This window comes from Eschrichtius robustus, chromosome 2, assembly GCF_028021215.1.
Source record: "Eschrichtius robustus isolate mEscRob2 chromosome 2, mEscRob2.pri, whole genome shotgun sequence".
In the NCBI taxonomy this organism is placed as follows: domain Eukaryota; kingdom Metazoa; phylum Chordata; class Mammalia; order Artiodactyla; family Eschrichtiidae; genus Eschrichtius; species Eschrichtius robustus.
In genome coordinates, this window is record NC_090825.1 from 177,009,570 (window position 1) to 177,030,089 (window position 20,520).

Here is a 20,520-nt window from a genome sequence, read left to right on the forward strand (position 1 = left end):
CCACAATCCCGGGCGGCCCCGCCCGGCTCCCGGCTGCGCGTCCCCCTTCCCACGTCGGCGCAACCAAACCCGCGGGCGCGCCCGCCTCGCCCCTCCCCGCCCCGCCCGCGCTACGCCCCGCCCAGCCCGACCGCTAGTCCCGCCCCCTCGGCGGGCGCGCGGGCCGCCGCCCACTCCCATTGGCCGCGCCGCCCGCCCGTCGGCGCTGTCCGCGCGCGGGTTAGGTTGTGAGGCGCTGTCGCTCGGTCGCGGCGGCTGCGGTTGGCGGCGGCGGCGGCGGTTGTGGCGGCGCGGGTGGAGGGCGGTCGGGAGGGACCAGCGGCTGAACGGGACCGGCGCTTGCAGGCGGCCGAGGCGGACCGCCGGCCCAGGGGCCGAGTGCCGAGGGCCGGGCGGGCGCGGCCGGGGCGGCTCGGGGCCAGGGCCGGGCCGGCCGGGGGGCGGCGGCGGGGGCGGCCGGCGGGCGGCCGGGGCCGGGGCCGGGGCCGGGACGATGACTCTGGAGTCCATGATGGCGTGTTGCCTGAGCGATGAGGTGAAGGAGTCCAAGCGGATCAACGCCGAGATCGAGAAACAGCTGCGGCGGGACAAGCGCGACGCCCGGCGCGAGCTCAAGCTACTGCTGCTCGGTGAGTGGGGCCGGGCCTGCGGGGTTCGGGCCGGCGGTGCGCGTGCCGGGCGGGCGGGCGGGGCGGCCCTGCGTGCTGGCCATGGCCCTGCGTGCTGTCCAGAGCGGGCTCGACCCCCGCGGGGTCAGCCCTTGCCTACCTGTGCTGTCCACCTCTGGGCCACCCGATCTCTGCAGCCTGTGCTGTCTAGGTTGAGTCCCTGACATCAGAGGGGCCAGGCCCTGCCTCTGCCGTCCACATCAGCGCCCCAGACCCTCGGGATCTGCCCGCGCCTGTGCTGGCTGTGGCAGGTCACCAGCCCCTGCAGGGTCAGTGCCTGCCTCAACTGTCCAGATCAGGCCCCAGTTTCCTTCAGGATCAGCCCCTGTCTCTGCTGTCCAGGCGGGGTCCCCAGGACCCTTTGGGATCAGTCCGTGCCTCTGCTGCCCAGCCCCTGATCCCTGCAGGGCCAGCTTCTGCTTCTGCTCTCCCGTTCGGGCCCCCAGAACCCTCGAGGGTCTGCCCTCTGCCCCTTCTCAGGAGACAAGCCTCCTCCCTGCACAGGGCTGGCCCTGCATCCCTGCCCCCAACACACACACCAACAGGTGTGCCCCCTCGCTGCCCCCAGCACCCATTCAGGGCCAGACCTTTGCGATGTAATCCACAAGACGCGCCCCTTGCCTTCTGGCATCCCTTCTCTACTTTTCCCACCAGGTGGAGCCCTGTTCCCTGCAGGCTGGGCCTGTCCCCCTCCAGCCCCCGTTCCCTGAGGCCAGTTGGAAAACCCATGTCCCTCCCCAGTGGAGTGCAGTCCGTGGGGAAGAAGACAGCTTTTCCTCTCTTCTTGGGGCCGGGGCGGGTGGAGCCTTGACGGAGCAACCGTCTCTGTGCGGCCCCTCTCCTTACGTCCTAGCGGGAGCCGGGTCTCCCGGGTCCTCTTACCCTTCCTGGAGAGGATTCCTGTCCAAGTCTCCGTTTCCCCCACTGCGCACCTGTTGCACGGAGCCAGTCGGCCCAGCAGTCGGCAAGCTGTTGTCACCCCAAATAAGGGCTGTTGGAGGACTTACCTCTGCAGTCAAAGGCAAGAAGGTCGTTTACACAAGCGAAGCCCTTGCCCTGCCTTCTCCGGAGCTCTGCTGCATTCCTGCACTGCGGGGAAGGTTGGAAATGCTGCTGTGATGGGCCCCCGGTGGAGGAGGGGTCTGCCACCGAGGGGTCCTGCAGGACGGTGCAGGGTCGGAGACAGCGAGTCGCTGGAGGCCGTGGGTCTTGGAGGGACTGCCTCGCTTCTCCCACCTGTGGGGACCCTCTGGGTCCTCCCTTTGATTAAAATACCTTCCCTGTTTTTTTCCCAAACATTCCACTTTACCTAAAGGCTATAAAACGGGCCATCTTTGCAGAAAAGACAGGCAGAGAGTAACGGTAAAGTTTGGAGGAAACTTGCAGCGGGGTCCCAGTGGCACCTGGGAGGACAGCATGGCCCTGGCTGCCTTTCGCCAACAGAGGTAGACTTTATTTTCAGAGGGGGGTTGAGAAGTTACCAGCATGTTAATGTTACCAGACAGTCGGCCTTGTCTGGGGGCTGGGGGCTGCATGAACCTCTGCACGCCCCTGCTGCCTGCCCTGTGCGCACCCAGGCTCCAGATTGACGTGGGGTTCAGGGGTACAGGTCGGTGGCCTGTGCTCCTGCAGCCTTGTTGTGTGTCTCTGGTCTCCCTGGGCCGGGGCTGAGGAGCCTTGCAGGGGATCTGGATGTGTCCAGCGCTCAGCCATGGGTGCTGGCTGTTGGCTGCAGGAGCACCTGGGTCTGAGGTCCCACCCCTCCCCCTGCCGGCTTGCAGGACAGGGAGTCTGCACCCCCCTGGGAAGCTGTTAAGTCCTAGGCATGGGGGCAGATAGGAAGACGAGAGCTTGTGGGTCCAAGGTGAAGGTTTATGACACCAGGAGGGCGGCTATGAATGCCAGGCTGAGGCCCAGGGGACATGCTGGGGGCCGGGGGGTGCTGAGCAACATCCCTGCCCCACCCACTCCATGCCGGGTGCACCCCCAGTCATGAGAACCACAGACATCCCCAGGCGTGGCCCAGTGTCCCCCGGGGGCAGAATCACCCCCGTTTGTGTTATTAGAATCACCCTTGCCCTGTGTCAGTACACAGTGTAAAATGTGTGTTGCAGAGCCGGTATGTGATCAGTGTTAGGTTGTTTTGTCAGATGTTTTGTGTGTGCCTAAAAGGTGAATGCTTTTGTTACTACGGTCCAAAGCCACATATGTGTGTGCCGTCAACACGCAACACATCTACGAACATGTGTGATAGGTGTGTTCGGTTTTGTTGGTCCTGTTACTCCAGGCCACGTCCTCGTTGACAGTCGTCTGTGGTGGGGAATGGGGGTAGTGAGCGTCCCTGCAGGGGATACACTGGGGTCCCCACTTTACGGAAGAGGACCCCCAGGCTCAGTTAGGAGCGCCTGTGGGGGTCCCGGGCAGGCCCGCCGGCTTCTGCCTCCCGTGATCCCTCCTGGGTGCAGGTGCAGTCCCCTGCCCCTGCGTTTCTGCCACTCAGCGGAGAACCACCGAGGAGGCCCCTCGTCCGTTCCTTAGGACAGGTTTCCCCTTGAGAACCGAGGCCTACAGCAGGAAGCGCCGTTCCGGGAGCTGAGCGGCTCCGGGATTTCTAAATAAAGCAGGGCGGTCAGTTCCACAGGCTTCCTGTCCTGCCTGCTGTGGCCCCGAGGGCGGTGGAAAGGGCCGGAATCCGGCCTGGGGTGTGGTGGCCCCTGCGGGAAGGGTGCGCCTGCCCTGCTTGGAGGCGAGAGTGGAACGTGGCCGTGGCTCCTGGCGGTGGCCCTGCCTGTTCCCCGCAGACCCCGAGAGCTGGAAGCGCCTGGGGCCCCTGGGCCACCCCTAGCGGCCCACCCCAGGATGAATCTTATGGGCTTAAAAGTTAGATGAAATTTTGTGTCGTTGAAAGGGTGGGCGCCATCCCTGGAGGTGCAGGAGCCCAGGCTTGCTCTCAGAGCCCCTCTCCCTCGGTGTCCTGTGCGCCAGGCCAGTGGGAATCTCCCTCCCCTTGGGCCCGAGCACGGCCTCGCCAGGCGTGTCCCTGGGCTCCGGACTCCGTGTGCACAGATGCTTCCCGGCCTCGGCTGAGCTGCGCTGGTCGCTGCCTGAGAGCCTTGGATGTTTAACCACAAAAGGTTTCGCTTTCTGATTTTTGTGGTGGAGCCCTTCACCCTGCGGCCCGAGAACAGGTCGCAGTCACTGCTGCTCCTGGGCTGGGAGTTTGGAGCGGCTGCAGAACGAGCTGAGTGGGGACCCCTGGCAGGAGGGACGGGAGCCCGTTTGTCCCCCCTCTGCCTCGGAGGGCCTTGGGGGCAAAGTCCAGCCCTGGGTGGGCGGGTCTGGTCTGGGCCGGGCCAGGCCGGGTGTGCGGAGCTGGGCCGCACTCAGGGGGAACGGCCATCTCTGGTCCCCATAGGGCGCTCCTCTCCCATCAGGACAGTAGCCGCGGGGCCTGTCAGCCCAGTGTCCGTGGACGGGATTGGGGCATCTGCACGGGCTTCGGGGGCACCCGCGTGCGGGGTTATTTTTTGGCGGACCTCCAGCTGCTCTCAGAACCGGGCCCCAGGCCGCAGGCTTGCTGGCTGGGGAGTTTGTGCCAATGCGCCCCGGCCCCCTGCTCCCGGGTGGCCGCAGTCTCTGCCCTCAGCCCGGGCGTGGGGCACCTGGCCGGTCACTACCAAGGTGTCTCCCCCTCGTTTTCCCCACCACATCCCCCCTCCAGGCCAGGCCCTGCCACCCCACGGCCCAGCACAGAGCCCTGCGGGCCTGAGATGTTTGCTGAGTGGCTTTGATTGGCTAACTGAACGCAGTTCTCTCAAGCAGGTGGAATGGGGGTGACCGGGCGCCCCGACTTAGGACATCCTCACATCCCGCCTGGATGTGAGGCTCCCTGCTCCGGGGCCCGTTGCCACTGCCGGTAGCCCTCTGCTGTGACGCGTGGACAGGCAGGGACTTAGGGGCACAGCTCGCAGCTGCCACCCTCCCGAGGCCTCGTGAGTGGGCTTGGGGGCGCTCCAGAGCGAGCGCAGCCTCGGCTCCCTGCCTGCAGCGCTGTTGGGGGGAAGGCCGCGACGCCTGCGAGGCACTGTGCCCTCCTGTGGTCACTGCTCTCCCTACGGGGGGCTTTACCCGGGTTGACAGGCTGCCCGGGCAGCACTGGGAGGTGGGTCCCGCCAGGACCGAGCTGGAGAGCGTGGTGGGGTTTTGGTCCCCGTGCGTCCTGAGCCTCGGGTTTCCCTGCTGTGGAAGGAGAGCGTCCCCCAACTCCCTGACTGTGGGAGGGTCAGTGGGGGCGACGCATGTCAAACTGGGGAGCGCCGTCTGTGCCCTTTCTTTATTTACGGTATCGCGCTGGCTGGCAGTCCCTCTGCGGCCAAGCGGGGACCTCCCTGTCTTGCGGTGGGGTGTCCGGAGCTTGGCCCTCAGGGCTGAGCCTCTCGTTCCCTGATCTGATCCCAGCGCCTGCCAAGGAGGTTTGCTTACGGACCTCGGTTGGCCCAGAGCTGGAAGGTCAGACCCCCCCACAGAGGCGGGTCGCCCCGTCTCTGCCCCATTGGTCCTCTCTGCTGAGCCTCGACAAGTGGGTGGGGGCTTTCCCGTCCCCCAGGCCGGGCAGCTGGGCTGCTCGGCAGGGTTGGGCGGGACTGGGGCTCATACCAGTCTCCCCGACTCCTGAGCGTTAGGCTTCAGGAGGGGCTGCACTAGGACCCGGCACGTGGGACAAGAGGGGGGCTGGCCCAGGGGACCAGTGTCTGCGCCTGGAGTCACCTGGGCAGGGGACGCTGGACCTGCTGACTTAGCGGCCACGGTGTGGAGGTCAGATGAAGGGATGAGTCCCGAGGTCCGCCCTGTTGTCCTCCCTCCTGGCCCCTGTCCAGGCTGGCGCCCGCTGCTGCAGTATCTCTAAAAGGCCCGTGGCTGGCCCAGGAGAGCTCCCCCCGTGCTCTCACATTCGCTCACTTCCCTGGGTGGCGGTGACTGTGGACCACGGAGAGATGGACAGACGTGAAGCCCGAAGACCTGAGCCTGTTGAGGTCTGACAGTTACTGGCTGTGTGACCTCAGCGAAGCTGCTTGACCTCTCTGTGCCTCAGCTCCTTTACTTGTCCAGCAGGAGGTAGGGTGATAGAGGTACCACTGAATGAATGGATGAGCGGGGGTTAGGGGAGCGTGCAGTTGCCTTCCTTGGCTGCATGAGGGGTTTGCACTTTCTCTGTCCCCCAGCAGAAGGTCGCCATGCCTCTTTGATCTTGGACCTGTTGACACAGCTCGGGACTGTGTTGGGTTTCCGGGCTGTTTCCAGGAGCCCAGATCCCCGGCAGTGCTCTCGCCTGGGCCTCCTGTGGTCCTGGGGTTTCTGGCTTCACTGTCCACATTCTAGAATTAGGGATGGCCGGGTGGCAGCCCTGAACCTCAGCTTCTGACGCTAGTGTTCTCTTGCTAGATCGCGGCCACTTGCCCCGGGGGTCACGGATGCTGCACACCTTGAGTCCCACTGGGATGATGTCGGACCAGCACCATCCTTCCTGCCCTCCAGGCCCTTTCCCTGCCCCTCTTCTCTCCCACATTTGAGGAGTGGCTGCCCGGGCTCAGACTTAATTCCTCCCGGTCTGCGGTCCTAGATCTTGGCCGACCCGTGCAGGTGAGACGGCAGCTTTCTCCCTCTGTCGCAGGGATGGAGCTGCTCTTCTCCTTCCTCTTCTCCAGTTAGTCTCGGTTGGGCGGCTGGTGATGCCACTGAGCATGCCCAGAGATTGTCCTGCAGGCTCCCGGCCCCGCTGTGCTGTCTGGCCCCTGCCAGGCCCCCAGGGGCAGGACCCCTCACCTGGGTCGTGCCCCCAGGGGCCCCCATTCTTGGAGTTAGGACAGGGGATGCAGAGGACCCGAGGGGGACACGTGACAGAACCGGGACTGTGGATTGGGGACGAGTTCATTTGGTTCATTCGGGAAAAATGTGTGCGGTGCCTTCTGTGGGCCGGGCCTGTGCTGGGGCTGGGTGTGAGGCTGCTGGCAGAGCCCCGCCCTCGGGGAGCTGGCTCCCAGCAGGGACAGACAAGAGCAGCAGGCCAGGAGCAGGTGGGGTGCGGGGGGCGCTGGGGCCCTTCCTGGAAAACGTGAGTTTGCGTTTCTGTGCAGGGAGTTGGGGTGGCGTTCGGGAGGGGAAGGGCCCGATGCGTGGGCGACGTGAACAGTGGTGTGGCGCGCCGGCCCCGGGCCGCAGTGCCATGGCTGTCCTCGTGCGAGGTTGGGCTGGTTGCGTTGTGGGGGACAGCGGGGGCCAGGGGACCCACAGACACAAGCCCGGGGTCTGAGTGCGGCCAGGACCTGGGGCCACTCGGCCTCCTCGCTGGGAGGGGGTGTGGCGGTAGGTGCCCTCTGCACCTGTGCAGGTGCGTGGCTAGAATGAGGCCCGTCACGGGGTCTCGCACGGTCTTGCTTGAGGGGGGCCTTGCTCTTCTCCCTGGTGGGCAGCTGTTGAAGGTTTTTTTTTAATAAATATTTATTTGGTTGCACTGGGTCTCAGTTGCGGCTTGCGGGCTCCTTAGTTGCAGCATGTGGGCTCCTTAGTTGCGGCTCCCGGGCTCCTTAGTTGTGGCACGCGAACTCTTAGTTGCGGCATGTGAACTCTTGGTTGTGGCATGCGAACCCTTGGTTGTGACATGTGAACTCTTAGTTGCGGCATGCACGTGGGATCTAGTTCCCCGACCAGGGATCGAACCTGGGCCCCCTGCATTGGGAGCGCGGAGTCTTCCACCAGGGAAGTCCCTGTGACCGGATCTTCAGGGGGAACTGACTGAGGGCCAGGCAGGATGAGCTGGAGCTGCCAGGGACCCCCGGGCGGCGGCCACAGGAGATGGGCCTGGTCGTGAGGTCCAGGTGGGCCTCACACCGCGAGACTTCTCTGAGCAGGTGGCTGTTGGCTTGGGCGTGTTGGGGGGCCCGGGTCCCAGCTCCCGGCACTGGGTGCCGGCAGCATGTGGGCTGAGTTGGGCCAGGGGGTGGGCACCTGGAGAGGACGCTGTGGCGGCTCTGCGTCCCCTGGAGCTTTTCCTCCCTCCCTCCCTGGCCAGTGGTGGCCGAGCTCCAGCCAGCTGGGCCTGCCGGTTCCAGAGCCCAGGGCCCGCGGCTCCGGCCTTCCACCCACAGCTCTGCTGGGAGGCGCCTGCGGGGACTGGCACCTGTCACTCAGTCGCTGTTGGCCCTGAGCACAGGTGACACGCCACCCTCGACATGCGGCTTGGTGGGGCTTTCCTCTGGGGGCCTGGCCTCTGTAGCCGCCACCTCCACACCCTCCTTTCTCTGTCCTTCCTGGCAAGGCGGCATGGCCCGGGCAGGGTCACTGACCGTCCCACCTCCTGGGCCGCACTGTCCCCAGGGTGTCCCTTTTGCCGCGTTCTCCCCCCAGCTTTATTGAGACGTTAAGTGCCACGCGTGTTGTGTGGTTTCAGAGGTGCACGTGAGGACTTGACACGTGGCTTGTGACACGATTGCCCGTGAGGCCCGTCACCGCCCCGTCACCTCACTGGTGCCTTTTGCTCCTGGACTTGATCACGGTGCTGTCTTCGCAGCGGCTCCTCTGCCCCCGGCGGGGTTCGGGCCACGCGCCTCGTCCAGGACCCCCGACGTCTCCAGGGCCAGTTGCGTTTCCGGCTTCTGAGGGGTCCGTCTTCCATTTCTTGGTTTTTGGGGCGTGTCCCAGCTGCGTCGTCTGTGTTGGGCACCGGGGCGTCCCCCGTTGTCTCTCGGCCACTCTCTGGCCGGCGATCACGGCTCCTCCGCGAACACCCGCTGTCCCCTGGCTGTTGGCACGGGCGCGTGCACGTGTGTGAGGCCCTCGGTGCCCTGCGCTGCCTCTGGGGAGCTCTGGGGGGGCTGCCTGTTCTTTTCGCACCCGTTTTGGAGACGCTGGCTGTGGTCTGAAGTCAGCAGGCTCTCTCTGGGTCTCCCCGCGCCCTTGCGCTTGTGCAGCTCGCTTGCCGGTCCTGCAGTTCAGGGGGGTGGACACAAGGGGCAGCGCCCCGGGGCCTGAGTGGCTGCCCGTCTCCACCTCAGCTGACCTGTGGCTGCAGGGGGTCGGGCTTTAGTGGCCACTGGTCTGATGTTTCCGGTGAGAGGCCCTTCCAAACACCAGCAGGGCACGTATCTTTTTACAGTAGCATAGTGTCAAAGACAGGGGTTCTCACCTGGGTCGTCCTGCCCCCAGAGGACACCGGGCAATGTCTGGGGATGTCTGTGTGTCACACTGAGGGGATCCTGGCATCGAGGGGGCAGGGCCAGGGGTGCTGCTCAACACCCCACAGTGCCCGGGACGGCCCCAGTGTCAGCAGTGCTGCAGGGACCCTGGTCCAGAGGAAACCGCGCAGGGCATGGCATTCCTGTGTGTCACCTCCCCTCCCCCACCCCGCCCCCTGCAACGAGGGAGGAGTGCATGGACCCCTCAGGGAGGTGTGGGGTCACATGGGGTCCTCGCCCCTCCTGCCTCAGAGCTGGGGTGGGGCCTTGGTGGGAGTGGGCGCCTGGCCTCTGGTTGATGTTGTGGCAGCGGTGGGATGGGAGGTGGCATCGGGGTAGTTACCACTCGGTGACAGAACCAGAGTCGTATTCTTTTATTCGTGAAAGGACCCAGGGCCTTGATGGAGGTCCTAGAAAGGGGCAGCTGCAGTGAGGCCCCTGCTCTGTCTCCCCAGGTGGGCTCGGGCACCCGTGGTCAGTTACTCAGACGCGGGCGGAGGGCCTCCTGCTGCAGGAAGGTGTGGTCACTGCAGGCCGCTCGGAACCCATGTCTTCTCTGGGAGCTCCCGGGCAAGGAGGCGGGCAGCAGACGCCTGAGAGAGACCCCCCGAAAGGCAGCGGTGATGGGTCCCAGTGCAGAGGGGGGCTGCCTGCCCTGCGCCCACGGCACCGGTGGCTGTGAGCCGGACGGCCTGCAGGGAAGGACGCAGCTCAGGCCCCTTCGTTCGGGTGGGGGACGCAGGTGACTCCGAGACAGGGTGGGGAGGATGAGCCTTGACAGGCAGGCTGGGGCGAGTCTGGGGGGTTCTGAGTCCCCACGAGGGGGCCTGGGGGCTTCAGTGCATGGGTGAGTGGGGACCTGTGTTGGTTATCAAGTAGGGGTTTGAGGCCGTGCATCCGTAGGCTGTAGAAGTTCTCTCCTGCTGTGCAATAAAACCACCCTGTAACTTAGTAGCTGAAAATAACACACAGGCAGATTCTGAGGGTCAGGAGTCTTGGGGGTTCTGGGTCGGGGTCCCTTAGGAGGTTGTAGAGCACGTGTTAGCCGGGGCTGCCTCATCTGAAGGCCCGACTGGGCCGGAGAAGCCGCTTCCAGGGCGGCCCCTCACGTGGCTCCTGTCCACATGGGCCCTCATGCATGGCGCTGCCCCCCGGCCCCCGTGAAAGTCCTAGAGAGGATGGGGAGCCCCGTGACTCGTCTTGGATGTGACAGGCCATCCTTGGTCAGATTCTTTTGGTTGGAAGGGAGGCACTGAGTCCAGCCCGCCCTCCAGGAGGGGTCAGGCTCCCCCTCTGCGTGGAAAACATCCCAGAGATTCGTGGGCACATTAAAGCCACTAAATTGCAGTCCCTGCGTGTGGAGGGGAACAAAAGTGGGGAGACGGGTTTGCCGCTTAGAGGGTGACAGGGCGGTGAGAGGCTGGAGCAGGAGAGGAGCCCTCCCTCCCGCCACAGCGCTGGTGCCGGGTGGGGCTGGCCGGCCGGCACACGGCGCTGGTTAGCGCCGTAGGAGGACGCGGCGGCCACGTGGCCCCGTTCAGGGGTTTCTGCTCTGATCCCTTGATCCCAGAGACAGAGCCTCCGTGTGCCCTTCTCTGAGGTGGGGCCTTGACACCCGACACCTGGAGGGCTTTGGGACAGAGAGGGGAGGGGCCCCGGGCGCCCACCGGGCCTCTGGGCTGACAAGGACGTGGGCCTTGGGGCTGTTCAAGCGCCAGGGTCACGCTCGGTCTCGGGGTGGCGTGAGGTTGGGTGAGTTACAGGTTCAGGGGCTGCTGGGGACCGTGGGGGGCACGGCCCGGTGCCCTACGAAGGCCCAGCGTGGCCTCGACGCAGATGCCAAATTTGTGCCCTGAAGGAAAGCTGTTCTGATCGGAAGCTGGGGGGTCGGCAGGACGTTGTCACACGAGGGCGTGTGGGACAAGGGAGCTCGTCACGTGACCAGTTAAGGGGGTGGCGGCATCTGGGGGAGATACTTCACTGCTCCCGGCCTCCAGTTCCTCGGCTGCGGCCAGAGCTGAATTCAGACCCGAGTTGCCGCAGGTGCCGCGGCTGCTCCCCTCCCGTACCTGCCCACGTTGTTGTCCCGACCTCCTCCGAGCCTCGGCTCCCCCTGTAGACAGGGTGTGCGTGGGAGGACGCGGCCCGCCCTGTTGTCCGGGCAGCAGCGGCTGGCCAGGCGCATCCCCACCCCGAGCCTCGTGGGCGGGACTCCGCGTGGGCGGGGCTTCTCGTGTGCAGGGCGCGGTGAGCCCACGGCTCGGGTCGTGGGTCCCGTCCCGCTGGGTCTCACTGGGCCATTTGCAGGCACGGGCGAGAGCGGGAAGAGCACGTTCATCAAGCAGATGCGCATCATCCACGGGGCGGGCTACTCGGAGGAGGACAAGCGGGGCTTCACGAAGCTGGTGTACCAGAACATCTTCACCGCCATGCAGGCCATGATCCGGGCCATGGAGACCCTGAAGATCCTCTACAAGTACGAGCAGAACAAGGTGAGGCCCCGGGTGGGAGCGCTGGGCACGGCTGGGCGTCTGGCAGCTGTTCGCAGCCCCGTCCTACAGTTGGCGGAGTGGGTCCTGGCCCCCTCTGAGGGCCAGCGTCCTACCAGGCACTGCACGCACTGTATCAGGCCCTCTGTGACCCCGGGTGGTGGCACGTTGTCTTATTTTCTTCAGTAACAGCTTTACTGAGAAAATTTACATACCAAGTTCCCCATTTAAAGTATGCAATTCACTCATTTTTAACATATTCACAGAGTTGTGCAACCATTGCCTCTAATTCCATAACATTCTCATCACTCCAGAAAGAAACCCCGTCCCCACTGGCAGTCACCTCCCCTACCCCTACCCCAGCCCCTGCCAACCAGGAACCCACTCCCTGTCTCTGTGGATCTGCCTGTCCTGGATGTTTCCCATCAATGGAATCACACCCTGTGTATCCTGTGTCTGGCTTCTCTCACTGAGCATCGTGGTCTCAAGGTCGTCCACGTTGCAGCGAGTGTCAGGGCTTCTCTCCTCTTTGTGGCTGAGTGATGTTCAGTGTGTGGAGGGACACATTGTCCATTGTCCATCATCCATCGAGGGACACATGGTTGTTTCCACTCTTCTGGCTCTCGCGGACATGCTGCTGGAACATTCGTGTGCAGGTTTTTGTTTGCACACCTGTCCTGGTTTCTCCCGGGCGCGTCCCCAGCAGTGGAGGTGCGAGGTCCAGGGTAACTCTCGATCTGCCTTCCAGAGGGGCTGCCTGCCTGCTGTCCGAGCGGCGTTGCCCTGGCCGTGCACCAGGGGGCTCTCTCCGGCGGCTTCCCTTGGCTTTGCTTTTGTGGATCTGTTTTCGGGGACTTCTCTTTCAACTCCAGCAGTTTGCCTGGGCTGGCACGTGGCACCATGTATTGGACCATGTATGTCCAATAGGGTTTAAATTAATCTGTTTACTTTGAGGCTTAAGAAGGGCAGTCAACCAGATTTCTGATATTGGCGTCTTCCTGCCTTGATGCCCGGTTCACGGGTCATCAGGGACCCTACAGGGGCCAGCACTGTGTCTGGGGCCCGGCCAGCCTGGCTGTGGGGCTGAGCATGTAGGGCCTGCTGGAGCGCCTCTCACCCTCTGGTTCGTAGGATTGCTCGCAGCCGAGGCCCCTCAGAGGCCAGGCCCCACTTTAACCGTGGAAGTCCAGAGGCATCTGGAACAGGGATTGGCAGGCTAAGGCCTGTCTCTGTAGGTGCAGCTTTGCTGGCACAGGCCACGCCCACTCGCTTGCGCATCATCCGTGGCGGCTTTTGCTACAGCAGCAGGGACAGCGTGGCCGTAGAAATAGACATCTGGTCCCTGGCCTACATGCATCCGCAGTCAGGGGGGTTTTCTGGGGCTGGTGTCTGCTTCTCCAGGCCCGGATTGGGAGGCCGGGAGGGTGAGGCGGGGCTGAAGGACGCGGTTGTGCGGGGGCTGGGGCGGGAGAGCATCCCTGGGAGGCGACCGGTGGGTTCCAGAGCCTGGGCTGGGGCCCCTGCGTTCCTTGTTTGGGGTTCTGCCCAGCTGTGTCCCCTCCCCAGTCCCTCAGCCATGTGGGTGGGACCATCCCGAGTGCAGGCATGTGGAGCAGGCTGGAGGAGAGACAGGGGTCTCCTGGGAGCCTTCTGCCCCCGGCGTTGTGTGTGTGTGTGTGTAGGTGTGTAGGTGTGTGCGTGCGCGTGTGTGGATCTCTGGGGTGGTGTGTCTCAGCGAGGCTCTTTAGCAGTGGGTCTCCGAGCCCTGTGGTCCAGGGTCTGTGTGGAGGCTCCGTCCCAGGGGCGTGAGTCATTGGACCACTGGACTGTTGTGATTAGCTCAGCCTCCCCTTCCTGGTGGGTTGCTCTGGTCCCTAGACCCCATCCCAGGCTGCACACGAGAGGACCTATGCCTTCAGAGATCCCGAGGGTTTCAGGAGCTGTGTGCTTGGAATCGGGGGGCAGGTTCTTCTTAGGTCACAGCGGCTCTCTTTGCCTCGGTTTCCTCACCTGCAGCATGGGAACACGGGGGCAGCCGGTGGTGTTTGTTCCTCTGTCCTCTGTCCAAGGTGCCTGGCGGCCGGGTGGGCCCTGCTCCCGGGAGCTGCCTCCATCTGCATTTTCCTTTGGGGGCCTGGCACTGGGGGGCGATCGCTGCTGGTCGCCCTTGCGTCGTTCTGACGCGTGTTCATGGGAAACGGGAGTGAGTGGTTCCGAGTCGGTTGCCAGGTGCTAGCGCTGAGCGTCCCCGGGCTTGCCCCTCCCCCCGCAGGCCAACGCGCTCCTGATCCGGGAGGTGGACGTGGAGAAGGTGACCACCTTCGAGCACCGGTACGTGAGTGCCATCAAGACCCTGTGGAACGACCCCGGCATCCAGGAGTGCTACGACCGCCGGCGGGAGTACCAGCTCTCGGACTCCGCCAAGTAGTGAGTGGGGCCGGGCCGGGCCTGGGCGGAGGAGGGTCTGCACGGCGCCTCGTTAGCCGTGACGGGGCGATTTCCCTACAGGGAGGCGGGTGTCTGCGGGGATTTTCTGTTGTCTCTCTGCCCCTTTTCTGTGTCTCTAAAACTATTCCAAAGTGACAGGTTTGGTTGTGAAAAGCCACCCCTCCAGCCCACAGCCTCTCTTCGGAACCCCGGCGCCATCCCCATCCCTGGACAGCCGTCCCTCAGAGCTGGGGTGGGGTTCTGTCCCAGGTGTTCCCTGCGGCCTCATTTCGTCCCTGTCCGTTCTCGTCCCAAGTACTTGGGCTGCTTGGGCCCCTCCCAGCGCTCAGGAGACCTGGGATGGCCGGGAGGCCCCTCGTGGGCTGGCTTGAGTGGTCCTGCCTGCTGTGTTGCAGCTACCTGACTGATGTGGACCGCATCGCCACCTCGGGCTACCTGCCCACCCAGCAGGACGTGCTGCGAGTGCGCGTGCCCACCACTGGCATCATCGAGTACCCCTTCGACCTGGAGAACATCATCTTCAGGTACCTGTGCCCCCGGCCCCGGCCCCAAGTCCCCGGTGTGGGGCAGCGAGAGAGGGTCCTTGTCCGTGGCTGTCACCAGGTTTCCGAGTGAGTCAGGCCCCGGTGGCGCTGGCGGGGCTGAATGGAGGCGGCCCGGGGGCGACGGCCTCCTCGTGTGGGCTCCGCATGGGCCCCAGATGGGGGGAGGGTGCCGGTGCTTGCGGGTGGGCGGGCGGGTGGTCTGGAGCCCAGGCCAGAGCAGGGGTGCTCCGGGCGGACGGTGGAGGAGCCTGAGGGCCCCAGGGGAAGGTGGCTCCAGGCCCCTCTGCGGCCCAGTTCCGAAGGCCATGCGGCCAGAGTGGACTCAGGGCCGTCCCCGAGGATGGGCCCCGCCACCCCGCGAGGTCACAGCTTGTCCAGAGCTGCCAGGTGGCAAGGCCAAGTGTGTCTCCCAGGGCAGCCGTAACAAATGACCACAGATGGGCAGCCTAAAATCACAGAAATGTATCTTCTCCTAGCTCCGAGGTCAAGGTATCGGCAGGGCTGGGTCCTCCTGAGGGCGTGAGGGGAAGCTGTCCCGTCCCTCCCAGCTCTGGCGGTGCTTGCAGCCCGCGGCGTCCCTTGGCTTTTAAAAGCCTTGCTCCATCTCTGCGTCCGTCATCACACAGCCCCTCCCTGGGTCTGTGCCCATGTTTCCTTCTTATGGTGACACCACCGATCACTGGATTCAGGGCTCCTGCTCTGGAGTGACCCTGTCTTAACTAGTGCCATCTGCAGTGACCCCGCTTCCAGATCAGGCTGTGTCCCCAGGTTCCACGGGGACTGACTTTGGGGGACACGGTTCGCCCAGGGCTCTGAGGCCCAGGCTCCAGGGTGGGGTTCCTCCTCTGGCTGCGAGCCTTCCCTCCCCGCCACTGCATGGGGTCCCTTCTGCTGGGTGAGCCCACCCCAGGGGCCCCAGAGACAGCGCTGCTGGTGGAGGTCCTGCCCTGTTGCCTTGAAGCGCCAGCCCCGGGGGCGTTCAGGGAGTCTGTTGGGTTTGCCTTGAGGTGCCCTCTGGCCCGAGACCCACCTCTGTCCCCGGGGACCCGCACTTCTCAGGCAGAAGCTTCTGGGAGAGGGAGAGAGTCTGGGTGCCCCCAGCTGGCCCCCCATCCTTTCTCACCTGTCAGAGACCCCGGGGTGCCCTTGGACCCTCAGGAGTTGTAGGCATCACACCGCACATGCCTGATGGTACATTTTCTGGTGAGAGTTCAGCATTTTGGTTTCCTTCTTTTTTGGTCAGATTCTCGATGGGGTCCGGGACCTCAGAGGCCTGTGGGGCACAGGCCGGGGCTATCACTGGCCTTCCTCCCGACCCCACGTCCCGGGGTCCCCTCACACGGTCTTACCTTGGCCTCCGCAGCTGCTGTGCCCTCTGTCCAGAATGCCTCTCCCCTTCCCTTCCCGCCCCTCCCCCAAGCCTGTGTGTGCGCTCTGCTGCTGTCCGAACTGCAGAGTGGCCCTGCACCTCTGCCACCACTGTCCCTCGGCCAGCCCACCCCTCGCCCACCTCCCCCCTTGTCTGGTCGAGGGCTTACAGAGGGCAGGCCGGGGGCCCGGGCACGGAGCTTGTGCCCCCATCTTGATCGGAGCTCACACAGCATCCGGTGACAGTGCGATTGGCCTGATGTGTGAGGCCCGAGCCTGGTCCCACACGGGACCTCCTGCAGAGACCTGACCACCCCCCCCTCCCCGGGGGCCCAGGTTCCCACCCGGCTGTACTGGGGAGACTCAGCTCCAGAAAGGCTGTGGCCCCTGACGCCGTCGGCCCGATGGCGCTCCCCACACTGGCTGCGGCTGCCCGCATGGGCCTGGTGTCCACTCACCCCCCTCCCGTCCCCTCGGTCACCCTGACATGTCCGCCATCTGCCTGTGCTTGCTAGAACCTCCTCTGCGAAACCCCCGCCAGGCGGATTGGCCTCTGCTGCCTGACTGTCCAGCAGCTGTGGACGGGCCTGGCCTGGGGACCCTTGCCTTCTCAGGCTGCTGTTCTTTCTCGCCATCGTCTTCAAAAGTAGAGGGTTTCCTCGTCATAGAAAACTTAAGAAACTCACAAGTAGAAAGCGGGGACCTGTCACCAGTCGTGATGCTCAGGGCGCCGTCCCTAGCGTGTCCCCGCCCCCCGCCCCGCCTGGTGTCAGCATCTGTGTGCCGACATCTCCCGCTGGACAAGCAGCCTGCTCTCGCCGTGGCTGGGGTGGGTTCCAGCGATTCATAGGTGATGCCGTGTGGTGTCCAACAAGGGGAGACGGATTTCCAGACGTGGGACATCCGAGGTCGCCCGGCTCAGCCCCACCAGGGTCTGTGCCTCACACGCTCCACGGCGCCCCCTGTAGGCCAGGGCCCCTCCCTCAGCGAGCAGGCACCTGGCTGTTTCGGGGGTCCCCCCTCCCCTGCTTGTGCTGTATTCTCCTGGCTTAATGGTACTGTGGCTTTGCTGGCTCTGACAGGTGACTGAGGGTGCCCTCGTGGCTCTGATGCCTTAGGGGTCGCTTGTGGCTCTGGCAGAGGCGGCTGTGCTGGGGGTGGGCAGTGTCATCTGCAGCCCCGCACTGAGCCCGTGCACCCCGCCCTGCAGGATGGTGGACGTGGGGGGCCAGAGGTCCGAGCGGAGGAAGTGGATCCACTGCTTTGAGAATGTGACGTCCATCATGTTCCTCGTGGCCCTCAGCGAGTACGACCAAGTGCTGGTGGAGTCGGACAACGAGGTGAGGCCCTCGCTGGGCCCAGGGAGGGGGGTGCCCACAGGCCCTTTCGGGGAACCTGCCGCCAACCTGCTGCCTGCCCCGCAGAACCGCATGGAGGAGAGCAAAGCGCTGTTCCGGACCATCGTCACCTACCCCTGGTTCCAGAACTCGTCCGTCATCCTCTTCCTCAACAAGAAGGACCTGCTGGAGGACAAGATCCTCCATTCCCACCTGGTGGACTACTTCCCCGAGTTCGACGGTGAGCCCGCCCTACCGGCCTGTCTCGGGCGCCGCCAGTGCCTCCCTCACCCTCTCTGGGCCTCGGTGGCCTAGTTGGCGACTCGGGAGTGACACGAGGACGGTGTTTCCCAGGCCGCACGGAGGCCGCGGCGCAGTTAGTGTGGCCGGAGCTTGGCGGGCGCCTCGCAGGGCCCTGGATGGTGGGGAGAGCTTCGTGTCCCCCGGGGGAGTGCCGTCTGTGGGAGGGGGCACCCTGCGGTCACCGCCCGGCAGCCTGTCCCCACCCGCCCAGGGCCCGGGCACGGGGAGGAGCGAGGCGCGGGGGATACGGGGTGAGCCGGACCCCTCCTGCCCCTCCGGCTCAGCCCCAGTTCCTCCTGCCGTCCCCACCCCCACACGTGGAGAACCCCCGGGGGCGCTCCTGGGGGGCAGTCTGGGCTCCGCCACTCCCTCCCCGGCGTCTCCCGGAGGTGCTGCCCGAGGAGCCGGGAGACCCGGGGTGGGGTGGGGGTTGGGTGGCGGGCCAGAGCAGGAGGCTGGCTGCCAGGGGGCAGCAGGGCTGTGGACACGTGCCTGAGTGGGGGGGGGGGGATGGATGGAGGGGAGGCGGGAGCCAGGGAGGTGGAGGGAGGTGGGAGGCGGGTCTGCCTGGCAGGTGGGCCTGAGTGAGGGGCTGCTGGGCGAGGGGGCTGCGCGGCTCCTTCCGCTCATCCCGCCCCTGCCCCCGCCTCCGCCAGGCCCGCAGCGGGACGCGCAGGCCGCCCGGGAGTTCATCCTGAAGATGTTCGTGGACCTGAACCCCGACAGCGACAAGATCATCTATTCCCACTTCACGTGCGCCACCGACACGGAGAACATCCGCTTTGTCTTCGCCGCTGTCAAGGACACCATCCTGCAGCTCAACCTGAAGGAGTACAACCTGGTGTGACCGCGCGGACCCCTGCCAGCCGCCTGCTGGTCGCCAGTCTGCCCCAGGAGTCGGGGGTTTTTCATATTTTTAAACAAATGGTTTTTATTTCACAGTTATCAGGGGATGTACATCTTTCTTCCTACACACCTCGTGCACCTTCTCATCTTTGTCAGTGGCAGAGGCCGCCTTTTTCTGGCCTTGACTCGTGGCTTGCTTTTTTCTAAAAAAAAACAAAAACAAAAAAAAAAACAAAAAAGGAAAAAGAAAAAAAAGAGAACCCGCAGAAGACGGGCAGAGAGGAGACCTGGCCCCCAGCGGCGTGGGACACGGCCTCCGGGGACGGCTGTTGGCCTGGTTTCTTCTGATCTCGGAAGGCGTGGAGATGCAGAGGCTGGGACTTCTCTTTCTTCCTTGTTTAAGTTATTGACGCCCTCACCACTGTTGCCGGGTTTCTGCCCTGGACTCCAAGACGTGGGGGTGGGTGGCGCCCCCCGCTGCCCACCCTGGGAAGTGCCTAACCATTTTTTCTTTTTTTTTGAGGAAACAAAACGACGCAGCCCCCGGGGCCCTGTCTCACAGCCCTGCCTGCCGCGGGGGGCCGGGGCGTCGGGGTTCTCTGGGGCTCCCACCGGGAGCGTTCCTGGGTTCTGGGCCCGGCCCCCAACCCCGAGGAGGCCCACTTGGACTGGGAGCCACTGTTTGTTTTGTTCCATTTTGTACCCAATTTGGAAACAGTGAGGGTGGGGTAGGGACTTCTTTCAGAATTTTCTCAGGGCTGTCCCGGAGAGGCAGAGAGGGAGGGAGGGTCGCCCTGGCGGGGCCATGGGTGGCTGGGAGGTGCCCACCGCCCTGCACTCTGCCCAGAGCCGAGCCGTCGGGGCTCGTGGCAGCTGGAGGTGGGCCCTCAGCCTGGCCACGGCCACGCACTGAGGGGGCCTCCCCGAGGGCCTGAGGGCCGGTTTCTGGGGGGGGAGGGAGTGGCTGTCTCACGTGGCGTGGGCCGAGCACTGCAGTGGTTGGTTTTGTGTGGTTGGTTTCTTGCACCAACGTGACGGGAGTGGCCTGCCGGTGGCGCCCCGTACCTGCCCCGTGCACCTGGGCCCTGCGAGTGAGCGCTCAGGGCGGCCCTTGACCAGGGCGTGCAGAGAAACGGCGCACACGTCAGACCAGCCCCACACCAGCCTTTTCCCCGTCCGTCCGCCTCCCACCTCCCTCCTGAGGCTGATACGCAGGGCCCAGGGCGGGGGGGCAGGCTTCTCAGCGTGTTCTCCTCGGGCATCTCCACCCGAAGGGCCCTCTCTGGTGCCGTGGGTCCACTTGCGGGGGTTTGTGCCATAGCCCTGACGTGCGGCCAGGGGCGGTGGTGCCGCTGGCAGTGGGCTCCTGGGGGCCCACAACGCACAGGGAGCCGGGGCAGGCCTTCGAGGGGGAGGCGGTGGGGTGGCGCATCTAGAGTGTTAACTTCCGGAGGGGTCGGCGTGCCAAGATCCCGGGGCAAGCCCGGCTGCCGTGCCCAACCTCCCTGCCTGGCCCGCTCACCTCCAAGGCGCTTGCCCGAGTGCCAGCCTCCCCCCACCGCTATGTCACATCACCCAGCAGAACTGCCCTCCGAGTGCCAACGCCCCAGTGACGTGAGGGGCCGTGCCGGCCGGCGGGGGTGACCTCGCCCGCTTGTACTTGTATATTAAACAGTCCTGATTTCAGACAATTTAAACCTTAATCTATTTAAAAAAGAATATTATATAAAAATGCTGTTTTTAAACCTTTTGTCATTTGAAATGCATGTATTGTCCGTGCGGGCTGAGGGGCGGGCGCCGTCGGCTCAGTGCCAGTCTCCTGTGGCCGGAGCTGTCCATGTTCAGGCAGCGTGTCGGGGCCCTGACCCCTTAATCCAGAGATACGTGATGGAAATAGACTTTTCATACCTTTCTCCTGAAATGAATTCTGTTTTAAATTGGAATAAATTTTGTTCCTAAACACTCGGCCCGCTGTGGCTTATTTCCTGTTACTGGCTGGGGGTGGGGTGCAGCAGAGGGGCCCTGAGGCCCCCGGGGTGTCACCTGACTCCTGTGTGGCCTGCGGGGCCCTGGCACCTTCAGGATGGGGTCTGAGCTCACGGGAGCCACAGCTCGGCCGCCCGGGGTGTACCTCCTGCCCTGAGCTGGGACCGCGGCCCCAGGGCCCCTGACTTCAGGTCGATGTGCCGCGCTGTGGGCTGGAGCACCCTGCAAGAGGAACTCCTCCTCGTGGGGGGCAGGGGACAGAGATGGGGCGGCGCCCGGGTTCTGGACCCAGCTGGCCA

At 64.6% G+C, this 20,520-nt stretch overlaps 1 protein-coding gene across 1 annotated transcript; it reads left to right on the plus strand.

Annotated features, from left to right (window-relative positions):
• The first annotated feature begins 455 nt into the window (after window positions 1–455).
• Window positions 456–20,195, plus strand: GNA11 (G protein subunit alpha 11). The gene is made up of 7 exons (XM_068537279.1): window positions 456–629; window positions 11,207–11,391; window positions 13,661–13,815; window positions 14,232–14,360; window positions 16,960–17,089; window positions 17,174–17,327; window positions 18,046–20,195. Exons 1-7 carry the CDS (start codon window positions 494–496, stop codon window positions 18,234–18,236), a joined length of 1,080 nt encoding a protein of 359 aa, XP_068393380.1. The 5' UTR covers window positions 456–493; the 3' UTR covers window positions 18,237–20,195.
• The last annotated feature ends 325 nt before the right edge of the window (window positions 20,196–20,520 follow it).

Bases quoted from the DNA above. Each gene is read 5' to 3' on its own strand.
- GNA11 (XM_068537279.1), top strand. From the start codon at position 494: ATGACTCTGGAGTCCATGATGGCGTGTTGCCTGAGCGATGAGGTGAAG. The intron at 630-11,206 runs GTGAGTGGGGCC...GGCCATTTGCAG, and splicing joins GCTCAAGCTACTGCTGCTCG to GCACGGGCGAGAGCGGGAAG. The intron at 17,090-17,173 runs GTGAGGCCCTCG...CCTGCCCCGCAG, and splicing joins TGGTGGAGTCGGACAACGAG to AACCGCATGGAGGAGAGCAA.